The 12965-nt window shown below is 36.9% G+C and overlaps 1 protein-coding gene across 1 annotated transcript in view; it reads left to right on the top strand.

Moving 5' to 3' along the window:
• The window catches only part of LOC140368154 (protein O-mannosyl-transferase TMTC2-like), a 34578-nt gene extending 21981 nt beyond the window's left edge, over window positions 1–12597 (top strand). Inside the window, exons 3-12 of the mRNA XM_072455067.1 lie at window positions 2926–3754; window positions 4498–4612; window positions 4832–4917; window positions 5004–5188; window positions 5268–5346; window positions 5611–5732; window positions 7077–7158; window positions 9901–10015; window positions 11401–11464; window positions 12362–12597. Coding sequence (XP_072311168.1) covers window positions 2926–3754; window positions 4498–4612; window positions 4832–4917; window positions 5004–5188; window positions 5268–5346; window positions 5611–5732; window positions 7077–7158; window positions 9901–10015; window positions 11401–11464; window positions 12362–12544 — 1860 coding nt within the window. The 3' untranslated portion in view covers window positions 12545–12597. The remainder of the gene's footprint in view (window positions 1–2925; window positions 3755–4497; window positions 4613–4831; window positions 4918–5003; window positions 5189–5267; window positions 5347–5610; window positions 5733–7076; window positions 7159–9900; window positions 10016–11400; window positions 11465–12361) is intronic.
• Window positions 12598–12965: the final 368 nt, after the last annotated feature.

The following is a 12965-nucleotide window of genomic DNA, read 5'->3' as shown; positions in this document are numbered from 1 at the left end:
TTGTGCGTGTGCCTGTATATTTAGTGCTTCCTCATAGATTATGGAGTTACTATGTACTCCGATTATAGATAATAAGAAATCAGGATTATATTTAGCAATAACAAATTTAAATAGACCACACTACTTAAAATTATGAAAAGGTTTTCCAGGACTGTGTAAATTATCTGGATCCTAACATTAGAGTGGCTAGTTGTGCTATTTGTATGTTACTTTACTGAATGACACTTGATTTACAATACATTGTGATGATACAGTTATACATTCTCTTGTCAAACCAATATTGTTCTAGAATGCAATGGAATTTATGTATTTATTTATTTATTTATTTTTATCTTTATTATTTTCCCCTCCATCCCTTGTTGGGAAATGGGAGGTTTTGTCTATGGGAGTTTGTGTTTATAGGAGATCTTCTACTGAGAGTGTTTTTCAAACTTCCTATAAGTGATCTGTTCTTTTCTTCTGTATCTACCTCTGTATCTACCGGCGTTGCATCAATGAAATTTCCCCATGTGGGACAATAAAGGATTATCTTATCTTAATTATGCCCCCTTTCATTCTAAAAACTTTCAATAGCCTTTGATCACTGAAAAAAGCAAATACAATCCATTTATTTTATTTGAGCACTTATTTGTCTAAGTATGCTACTTTTAATACAGTTATTTCGGTTAATTTAAGTGAAATAGTCTAATCACATGCATATCTCTTTATTAGCAACAATGACCCTGCTGTTACATATATCCTGGACATGTTTAGGTGATAAAGGCTATGTAAATGTCAAATGAACACTATAGTTAGATCCTCATCACCTATAACCCATCTCATTACAGGTCTTTGTGCCAGCCGCAGGCCTTTCACCACGAGAAGTGCAGTGTAATTGGGTCACTCTGTCAAAGTCAGCCTTTCAATGCCATCCACGGCTCTGATGTCGAGGCTAAATAAGCCAAGTCAGCGCAGTCCAAAACACATAAGAGAGTTAGGAAAAGATCTAGATGTGGGCTTCAATTTAGTTTTTGTCACTACTTGGCATGCCACAGGTAATTTATCACCAAAAATGACTTTAAAGAACTTCTTGAACGCTATTCCAAGACCATGAACTCTAAACCCCACTGTACTGTATTGTAACCACTAATCACTCATCTACAGTGTAATGTCCCTTTCATCAGTGTAAGACATCCCAAAGTGTTATCATGTGCAGTTAATACGGTGCTTGCTGAAAAGACTTAAATCTATTGTGTATTTATTGGAAAATGTTTCAACCATTCAGCCTGATGCAGCCGACCACATATTCCTGGAAACAATAATGAAATACTTAATAATGAATTGCACTGTTGAAAGGTCTCCGAGATGCACTAAAAACTGAGAAAAAAAATATTTTGGAAAGACGAGAAGCCAACTTACGATATATATAGCTGGAATAAGGCTTATTCCAAACAACATGTACTGTTATTGACAGTCTCTAAAACTAAATGAATAGATGGTGACAGAAATTAAAACCAAAATAGATCTGTCATATTTCCTATTTGATATAAAGGTACATGTGAACTAATACAAATAAGATCAGTGTAATCCTTCAATTGTCCAGGAGTGATCCATCAATGTATCAATACAAATAATTCACATTTGTCTGATTTAATGTATCAACATATTTATTATAACATAACATAATTATATATATATATATATATATATTTTTTTTTTATATATTTAATTTTTATTTTGTTATTCACAATCCACAACTGAACAATATGAGATTTTTTTCTATTGAAAGGAAGTTATAAATGGGCTTTCCAAAGACGACATCAATAGGTTTGTTAAAGTAAAGTTGATGCTTTTGCTTCTCATCTAGTAGATCGCCTCGCCCTTATTTGTACATGATTGATTGGGAAAGCAATTAGGAAACCATTTTGACATTCACCAGGCAGAAAGAAACTGAGATGACGCTCATTCACCTAAATGGCATAATGACTTTGTAGAGTTGGTCAATGTTGTGGCACCAAGCAGAATTGGATTTCTCTGACAGTTTCCTTCCTTGAAAAAAAATCTCTTCCGTCAATACACAGTTCTTTCAATGAAAAAGTCACAGTTGCCCTCTGCATTTAAGTGTTATATCCTTTGAGATTTTCTCCTGGTTTCTTTTCTGTCAGAGGGATTTTGTGTAAGCCTTTTGTTGCCACTTAAAGGGACAAATAAAGGCTTATCTTATTTTGTATCTTTTTATGGAACAGGTTAAGTGAGGTGATATTAACTATCTTTAAGATTTGTGCATTATTGCTTCTATAATGAGCGTTAAAGCATTAATGCAGTGCACTGGTTGATAAAAAGTTCATATAATGCCTGAAAGTAAAAAACAATTGCAATCAAGGAAGGATCAATGCTGTATTATCTTTATAACATAACCATTTGTCCCTGCATACATTGCATGAATAATTCCACAGTGCAATGGTTTATATAGCAAAAGTATCATTTGGTTCCATGGCCACATCAGTATATCTATTTGTACAAGATTGTAATATTTTGGGATGTAATTGCATAATACAGTCCATTTGTTTGAGTGAGACTTAGGCTTCAAACTTGAGCATGTGAGCGTTTAAGAAATAAGGCTTCTGAAATGTAGACAGCAACAGAGCAACACATTGAGTCAGAAGCTGATTAGCAGTCACACTCACTTGAACCCTGTTACTTAAGCCAGGTCAGAACTTGTGTAATGTTTTTGGGATATTAATTCGTTTTGCTAGTTATTATGTATTCATTTTAGTTATCAATCTTCAGGAACAAAACTTTAATATTTCATTCCAAGAGTATTTCAGTCTTTTTATTCTGATAAATTCATCTCATAGTGCAATACAATTTACAATTTGACTGTGCAATTTGTGAGCCCAAAAATGCGTGCATAACCGTTTCATATTTTACTTTCATCTGTTTCAGAAACGAAATACTGCAGAGTTACTGAGTCTCTGTGCACTAGCGTTGTGGGGAATACTCCTGCTGTCGTCTCGCCTTTACTGGATGGGAAACAAACCTCCAAACTTCTCCAACTCGGACAACCCCGCGGCAGATTCCCCTCACCTCCTCACTCGCACTCTCACCTTCCTCTACCTGCCCGCCGCAAACACCTGGCTCCTCCTCTGTCCGGACAAGCTCAGTTTCGATTGGTCGATGGACGCCGTGCCCTTGGTCAGGTCCTTAACTGATTGGAGGAACCTTCACACTGCTGCTTTGTACGGTGGATTTATTTGCCTTACTTTGTTTGGACTCCGTGACCCCAAATACAACATTAAGGAGAGCAATGGAAAAGCCCACATTGCAAATGGGAAGTCAAATGGCTATCATCCTCCCGACACAAACCATAACATTAACTCAGAGGAAGGGAGTCCGAATGTAATCCTGAATGGGTCGTCCGGGCTTCACCATTGCCCACGGAGGACATCTCTGCCCAGCACTGAAAATATTGTAGTATTTTCTATAGGCATCATTTCTTTATCATTCCTTCCAGCAACCAACCTCTTCTTCTATGTGGGATTCGTCATAGCAGAGCGGGTACTATACATTCCCAGTATAGGATTTTGTTTACTTGTTGCAGCAGGCGCAAGGAGCCTATACGTCAAACTGAGGACTAAAGGCGGCAGGACCTTGATTGTTTGTCTATGCTCAACACTTGTGCTGCTGAACGGACTGAGAACTGTGCAGAGAAACAGGGACTGGAGCAGTGAGGAGAGTCTCTACAGGTCTGGGATCAGTGTTAATCCTGCAAAAGGTAAAAAGAGAACATGTAGAGACTATTCAATAAAAGAATGCACTCAAAAAGTGTCTCAAAAGAACAAAAAAACAGGTGCCTGATATGGCCCAAAACTAATATCACAAATTCACCATGTGGGATTTTTTGGATCTGCATTTTTGATAATTTGCACATTGAATTACAATATACGTTTTTAATATCATTCCATGCATTAATATCAGTCCATGCATAATGATACCAAATTATTATTTTTCTTCTCAAGATATCAAGAATATAATTTGATATTATCAACACATGTAAACCACTAACATATTTTGAGCAAGAGGGAGAAAAAAGCTGATTTAAATCCACATAACGTTCACATGTGCCTGTATGCAATACAATCAAACTCACAAAAAGCAAAGTCAAGACTAGGGAAGTCTAGATTGTTAAAGCTATAACCTTCATGACATTTTTAGAAGAAAACATTGAGCCATTTCAAGTAAATCAATGCTCTATACCTACATGTGAAGTGTAGTGGTGGTTTATGTCACATTAACTTTATTAGTCAGGAAGTTTAATTTCATAAAGCTGGTCACATACTTCAGGAATTCACCCTTGTTTGGCCATTATTTTGGCCACAGCGTCACAGTAATTAAAACTAAACTATAGTGTGACATACCTAGTGTTCAATCTGTGAATCCTATACCACCTTTTTGCGGTTTACTATTGTGTAAAAAAACAAGAACTTACATACAGTTTGTGCTACGTGTCTTCTATAGCCTGGGGAAACTTGGGAAATGTACTGAAGAACCAAGGCAAGATTGTGGAGGCGGAGAGCGCATACAGAAACGCTCTACACTACAGAGGCAACATGGCTGACATGCTGTACAACCTGTGAGTGCTAAATATTCATCCTCATGTCTGCACGAACACCTCTGACTCACTTAGGATTGTTATAAAACTAAATGAAGAAGAGGCAAGAGATGATGCAGATGAAAAAAGAAAAAAGGAAAATGTTTAGTTTAACCAGCACAAATCAATGCATGGTGCAAAATAACCTGCCACAAATCAGTAATTTGTTTAATGAGTTAATTTATTTTTCTGTTTTATCAGGGGTTTGCTACTGCAGGAAAATGAGCGTTTCACTGAAGCGCTGCATTACTACAAACTGGCCATAGCGAGTCGGCCTACACTAGCCTGTAAGTAGAGAATAATGCAGTTCCTTCTTGGCCTTAGACTGTTTTTATACTATAATGACCTGGAGCAAAATGTGTGTCATTCCCAGCTGCCTACCTGAACACAGGAATCATCCTGATGAATCAGGGAAACCAGGAAGAAGCCAAACACACCTTTCTTACTTGTGCCGAAATCCCAGATGAAAACTTGAAGGACCCTCACGCGCACAAGAGCTCTGTCACCAGCTGCCTGTACAACCTGGGCAAACTGCTGCACGAACTGGGACAGCAAGAGGTCAAACATCTATACGACTCTTATGATTTTCACAGTCTTAAGTTGAGCACATTTGGGATGACAAATGTTTTGTTCTCAGGAGGCTCTCTCTGTGTACAAAAAGGCAGTGCGGAAAATGCCCAGACAGTTTGCACCACACAGCCTTTTCAATATGATGGGTAGGTGGATTTTCAAGCTGACTCTCCATGAACCATTTTAGAGTTGTATTCTGTGTTGCTTTGTCAGTTAAACAACACTTTTACCTGTTTTACAATTTATGACAGTAATTTTGATGATTGTTTCTATTAAACTACTTCATTCATATCAACTATTGAGCATATCAGTAATAAGCATACATTTTATTATCCATCTATTATTATTGTATCTCAGTGGACTTGGTAAATTGAACATTCTGGTTTGAATGCAATAATGTCTGACAATAGGAGAAGCATACATGAGGCTGAACAGACTGGAGGAAGCAGGTCACTGGTACAGAGAGTCCCTCCGAGCCAAACCAGACCATATCCCAGCCCACCTGACTTATGGAAAACTCCTCTCCATCACAGTAAGTGTCCCAAGCACAGATTCAGACAGTTTTGACCCAAGTATTTGTATTAGGATATTTGTTTAATCACATTACCATCGAGCGTAAGAATAGATACATTTTTTGGGTTCCGGACAGAATTGCTTTAGGGAGGACTTTTTCAATCATTTCTGTATTTGTCAGAACACAAACTGGCATGAAAAGTGAAAACATACATCTCAAATCAAATTGCAATCATTATTTGAATGTGTATTGTGTAGGGTGGTGTTGTTGAGTATCCATCAACATTTAGATTCAGCTTTTTTAGATAACAGTAACGTCCTTTTTTGGTCAATATAACAATGTACAAATATAATTTATCATACAATATAAGGCTGTTCATTTAATTACATGTACAATATTGATTTCAATTGTTACTCAATTAAATTACAAAAATGCAGTTCATTTGGGAAATGTTAATAGTCATAACATTTGAATTTATTTTCGCTTTTCTTATATACATAGGCTTTTTAACAGAATTGTCATAAAACATTACACATTATACTGTCTGAAGTAACCTCTAGTGTAAGTATAGACCCGATACATTGGGTCTATACTTACACTAGAGGTTACTTCAGACAGTATATTCGTATATCCGGCATTCGTCCAAATAATCATGATAATATTTTTGGACATAAACAAATAGACCCAACTTAATATTTGTCAGGAACAATATGGCTTCATTTCAAGTGTATGTGTAAGAAGTAAGCCAAACTTAAGAAATACTGCTGTAGTTTCCCTTTGATCTTTCCTTACTTGGTGCCTGTTGGAGCTCAGTACAGACTGAAGTTTGGATTAGAGTTACAGTTGTGAGTGGACATCTGCTGCACTGCCTCAGGCGCTTTACTGTACTTCATGCACTTGTGGGCCTCGTCCACTCCGAGGCTTAAGGAGCAGGAGATTAGATGGACCTGGGACAATGGGCCATTGAAATTGAAATTACATTGCTTCCTTATTGAATCACCCAATCTGCTGTATTTTGGCCATGCAAATGGACTTAACTAATAATACAGGCATGGTCAAACAAAGTCTTGCTCCCCTGTTGACCTTAGAAACAGTTTGTGACTGCAAAACAAAAGGGCATTATGCAGCTCCAATGAATAAAAATGAATGAATGTGTAATTTCAAATAAAATTGATCTTGAGACAATGTCAGAACATGAATTCTTCGCTTTGGGGAAAAAAATTAACCATCTAAATAAACACATTTTACATTTAACACACAATTTTAGAAATATAATTAAAATGAAATTGAAGTTTAAAGATTTTATCACTTCAAATGTATCTCAATTCTGTCTGTCTTTGAATATTTCCCTCTTTCTTTTAGGAACAGAAGACAGAGGCAGAGAAGTATTATCTAAGAGCTATTCAACTTGATCCAACTAAAGGAAACTGCTATATGCACTACGGTAAGATGAGACGTTCCTCAGAATATTCTGTTTTAAACATTAGTTTGAATTTAAGTAGTCTAAGTTGCAAAATCATATAATTTTCTTTTGGATTGCTTAAGGATTCAAATCTTCCCCACACGGCCCATCCGTTTTACAATGTGGATGAAGTAGTGTAATTACAGTGTAACCGTGTTTAAAAGGGAATTAAAAGTATAAATCTGAGGCCAGAAGTCATTAAAATGTGTGGCATTTTTGCACACAGCTTGTGTAACAGGATTAGAGGTTCTTCAGGAAATACCGTAATCTTAAAAGATGTTTTGCCTCAGTCATGTTGTCAGCCAGTCATAATGTAAAGCGGCCTTTGCATTCACACTATTCACTGCACCCTGAAAAATGATTAGCGATGTTTTAACAGCAGAGGTAGAAGTAAATCATACAGTCATGAATAAAACATGATAGCATTGTCCTGATGTGACTGCTAACATAGCTTTTCATATCAGCCTGTATACACAGACTCCACCCCAGCTTAAAGAGAGATTGTGAACCACTCCTTATCAAACTTGACTTGCTCCTCTTGGTATCGCTGAATTGCTTTCTTTGGCTGCAGCCTCTTCCCTCTCTCCATCCGTGTCCTGTCCATTATTTCTACCAAGCATTTTATCTACAGGACTTTGGGCAGGTGGATTTACTACTTACAGGCTTTATTGTGTATTCTGGATATATTTCAAGCATTGGTAGAGCTAGAAATCTGGGGGCTCTTGGTGAATTTGATCTTGGGGCCTCCTGTAATCTAATGGACTATTTTAGTGGTTATGGTTGTATTTTTCATTGTCAGTTTTCCCTCCATTATCCTTGAGAAGAACCTTCTTTTTGATTGGATTGGACTGGAGAGTTCAATTTAGAGATTTAGATGTTAGATAACCCGTAAGACAGTCACATACTAAAAGCCCTCTGTGAAGCTGACAATGGAGGGCAATAACACGTGTTTTTAACAGAATTAAACTGAGGGCTCTGGGGATCAACAGACCATATTTCCTCTATTTTGGTGCATTTTAGACACGGGGCATCATCTGGACTGGTCATTGCCCCCGGGGTCAGCCCTTGGTAATGGCCCTGTTCTTGAGCATTTGCCACAGTCCTACATTCACCTTATTACACCCACTTTTGCTTCTGACAGGAATTCTTACTGTGAAAGGGGTCACCTCTCCACAGATCTAACCTGTAACTTGAGTTAGATAAGTTTAATGCTACACTGCTGATCATTCCAATAACACCTTGAAGACAAGCAGCTGGTGAACACTACCAGAACAGTTACATAGTGCACCTTTAAATTCTTTCAAAAGGACGCTCCTCTGACAAAAGCTCAGACTTGACAGGGCTCTGCTGCTTTTTCAAGTGCTTTATAAAGTAAGAAAAGCTGCAGTTTGGTGCTAATGGTTTCTGTAGTTTATTCAGTAAATGGAAGCTCTTAAGTTGGATTAAATGACAGCTGCTTCTAAAGACTAGCATTTAGAAAACTGTTATACTTTCAAATAAATACATATGCAGATGATATGTGTGGACACTGCAAATGAATATTCAGACACAGACAGTTGATATGCGAATAATATATGCAAATACAGACAGTTACTATGCACAAACGCAGCGCAGATGCTGGTAAATAATATGCCTTTGATGAATTAATATATTAATTCAATGCTCCATTACAAATCACGTTTGTCTAAAAGTCAACCAGAACAGTGATTCTTCTGCAAGCAGATTTTCAATGTTAGCTGTGTGTAAATGCAAAGCTACAAAAAGTAAAATCAAGAGAGATAATTTTGCCCAACCTGTCACCACTGAGGTGTCCACATGGCCCTCCAAAGACCAAGAAAGGTCCAATTTATATGGTTCACTCAATTTGAGTGCCTGTCTACGTGTTAAAATCTTTGAAACTATGGCAGCCGCCGGGCCCCTCCCACTGCGCACTTTTTGATAAGTCCATTCTAATATAAAAGGCGATATGCTTTGACAGATAAACATGATGCGACAATCAGATACAAGTTTGATGGTGTTTTCTTGTTTAAACATAAACTACTCTCATTTATTGCAACATTGAGAGAATACGATCTGAAGCTTGGGTCATTGGTGGCTGTGAAGGGCCCCTGCAGGTGGGAGGCTCTAGACTACTCTTGCCCTAATGGTAGCGCCACCACTGACTCCAAGTGAAACAAGTTAAGTGCCTGTTGCTGAAACATACAGTATGTCTGTGGATTTACCCCATAATACAAGTATACAAGGAAGTTCAAATCAGTTCAAATCATTGTATATGTGCACCGGTATGTTTTCAATATTTTTTTCTATTTTTACTGCCCCTCAGTCTTTAGTTGCATTTATTCAGACATTCTGTTCTTGCTATCAGCATTCTTTATGCCAAATATATTGACTTTATTCCTGATTTATTTTGTCTACAGACTTAATGAGGTCCACAGGGTTTTTCTTACATAGTTACTCATCCGCAACACAATATAGTCTTATCTAGAGTTAATAATTAACCGAGTGGTCTTCCAATTCAACATTAATCAGCATTTGAATTTCACAACAAACATAATATTCTTAATAACAGTGTGATCCTATGACTACAAAACAGTTTAACCATCAATACAATGCTTTTTCCATACAAATACATTATTTATTGGCTTGTTAGCGCCTCACTGTGGGAAACCTGTGTTAATGCAGTAAGTATAATGGTTTCATACATGTTATGTTTCTTCTCATCAGGTCAGTTCTTGTTGGAGCAGTCGCGTCTCCCAGAAGCAGCAGAGATGGCGGAAAGAGCTGCACAACTGGACAACTCTGAGTTTGATGTGGTCTTCAGCGCTGCCCACATGCTCAGGTTTCTCTAAGATTCTACATTTATATAAATGTACTTCCCCCCAAAAAAACTGAACAGAGTTTTCCATATGTATTAAAAAAAGCACTGCAGTGAGTCGCAGTGCTTGGGAAACCAGTCATCCGAGAATTTTCTTAATACATTTGCCAAACACATGAGTCATAAAAAAGTGTCAAAAAGGATTGCATATGCTCCCAGCAAACCAGAACAATAATAAAACCAAGTGCCTTAATCCCTTTTTGAGCTTTATATCTGGGAAAGTCATCACTGCTCTTTAACGTCCATCAAGTCTATTATGTTCAGAGTTTATCAAAGCTTGTATATGAAAATAAACATAAATCTACGTAGGATTAGACTGCTTTATTGTCACTGGCTGAGTTTGAAAAGGTTAAGGCTCTGTAGACCATAACGTAGCATGGACCCCTTACACTTGTCTGAGAAGAGAGTTTGACCATATAAAAATCACATCTTGAAATCATTGAGAACATATTAAGGCACAAAAATGATCCCTCCGTCTCTGTAGGAAAATGTTCCTTCTGTGGCCTTTACACTTTACTTGACTGGTCCAAACAGGAAGGACACTCTTAAAATGAGGGCTCTTGTGTTGTGTTTGAAACAGGGACAGAACATTACCTGTGTTTTCACAGCATGTTCGAGTTTGTTCGAGGTCTCATAAATATTTGATGTCATTGAGCGTCAGAAAAAAAATGAAACTCCTTCCTGTAGCTTTTGGATTGGAGTGATCATATTAAGGGATCAGCTGTGTGATCTTTTGGAAAACGTTAGAAACTGCCTGTTCAAATGTAATCTTAATTTGAAGAAGTTGTGATAGATGAGTTGCCTTGACAGATCAAAATGCATATTACTGTACATTAAGAGGCAGAGGATAAGAAAAACCTGATCGTAAAGTAAGACTACAAATAGTTGCCTGTATATATTTAAATGCAAACACAAATTCAATGTTCAACCCTTAACCCCATCACCCTGGTTCAATATTTTCTGTCCATATAACAGCTGTAAATAAGACTGCTATTTTTATGAAGAGTATAAGAGGTTTTGTTTTTTCTTCTAAATTATCTGTTTTTTTACTGTTTTTTTATACTTCTGTGCCTAATCTGTTTATGTACCTTATCAGTGTTGCAACATCGGAATTTCCCCATTGTGGGACAAATAAATCTTATCTTATCTTATCTTAACCATATAATGTCCTCTTCTACACCATACTTCTTTATACTTAGTTTGTTACATTTAAGCCTGTTTTCCGGCGCTTGAAATGCATGTCTTTACTAATGTATGTTATCTGTTCATGTTAATTGTTGAAACATTTTAATGTATTACCGTACTATTTCACCAATAGTCTTACAATGTGTTTTTTCTGTACTTTTTAGACAGGCCAACCTGAATGAAGCGGCAGAACGTCAGTATGAGCACGCAGCCAGCCTCAGACCAGATGTAAGTAACTGGACTTGTGGAGACGGGTAATGGAAACATATGTTCAAAATTCAAAGTACAACTGCTTTGTCTTGGTTCTTTGTCTTGTTAGACCTGCCAGGCATAATATTGTTTTGCTTCAATGGACATAAAATCCGCGAAAGTCCTTAATTTAATATTGAGTTGGTGTAATTAAAAAACAAATTCAATAGAAACGTTATTTTGCACACTTTTTTATTATTATGTTCTCATGTCATCACAATGCACTGACCTCACAAATATAACCCACATTACAATCCCATTACTGAATAATTGCTCCAATGTAAGAGAGGACTACTAATTTCCCCATTTTTAAAATATTTATGTTGTTATTTTCTGGTTATAACTAATTTTACGGAAGACAGACATTTCAAACAAAATCAAACAGGAATCAAGGAACAAACCAAAAATGAAACAAGGAAAAATCATTACATCATAAATAAACCCTGTTAAATGGAGAGGGATGCACCAGGAAGAGCATCTCACATAAACATCTTACAAAATCAGTGTGGAAATCCTTGTACAGTTACATTCTCAGAAGTAGAAAAACCTAAAGGAAAGGACTCTCTGCAAAAGAGATGCTGCATCTCAGTGCAACTTTCCTAAAAATATAAATAAAGGATAAATAAAGGTGAATAAATAAACAAGAAAAAAAGGAAAGACATTATAAACAATTATTAAACTTACTCTTAACGACAGCAGCATTTTCACCCAGGATTTTACAATGTTTATTTATTCAGAAGGAATAAGGAAAGCTGTTGATTGAATATATAAAAAGACTAATTCAAGAAACAGAACAGGAAAAATGTGAATACAAAAAATAGGGGGAAAGTTGCTCGAAGTTAACATATCTCACTTCATGTTTGTTTGTTTTCTCAGTATCCGGCGGCTTTAATGAACCTTGGTGCCATGCTTCACCTGAACGGAAAGCTCACGAAAGCTGAGGGCAACTACCTGCGCGCCCTCCAACTCAAACCAGACGACGTAATCACTCAATCCAACCTGCGCAAACTCTGGAACATTATGGACAAACAGGGACTAAGGACCAGGTCTAAAGACTAATGGCTTTCTCAAGAGCCTGTGATGACGGAGAGAAGGATAAACGGAACTGTAATAAGAACAATAATAAGACGTTGTAGCTAGCTGTTGAAAAGGATTGTCTACATTAAAAAAAAAAAAAAAAAAGTGGATAAATAAGATGAGACCAGTGATGCAGCGTGAATTAAACACAATTACAGGTGATATACGTTTGAATTCATTGTTGGGTTAGTTTGCAAATTTGCCTCACCTCTCATCTCACAAATTTGCCTCACCTCTCAGCTCACCAATCCGATACAAGGCATTGTAAAACGTATAGCAATGTCCTTGGACTTCTCAGCTGTGCCAAAACTTGTGTTGAGTCTCTGTGATGTCAACCAAGAACTATTTTCACCTATGTTTTGATGTGTCAAAGATTTTCCCTTTTTATGTGATTTAAGTTAAT

The sequence above is a fragment of the Eucyclogobius newberryi genome, unplaced genomic scaffold (genome assembly GCF_026437365.1).
Source record: "Eucyclogobius newberryi isolate DKJ021-1_F unplaced genomic scaffold, fEucNew1.0.hap1 SCAF_2, whole genome shotgun sequence".
Lineage (NCBI taxonomy): Eukaryota > Metazoa > Chordata > Actinopteri > Gobiiformes > Gobiidae > Eucyclogobius > Eucyclogobius newberryi.
The sequence above is the reverse complement of the archived record's forward strand: the minus strand, read 5'-3'. Positions and strand labels throughout refer to the sequence as shown.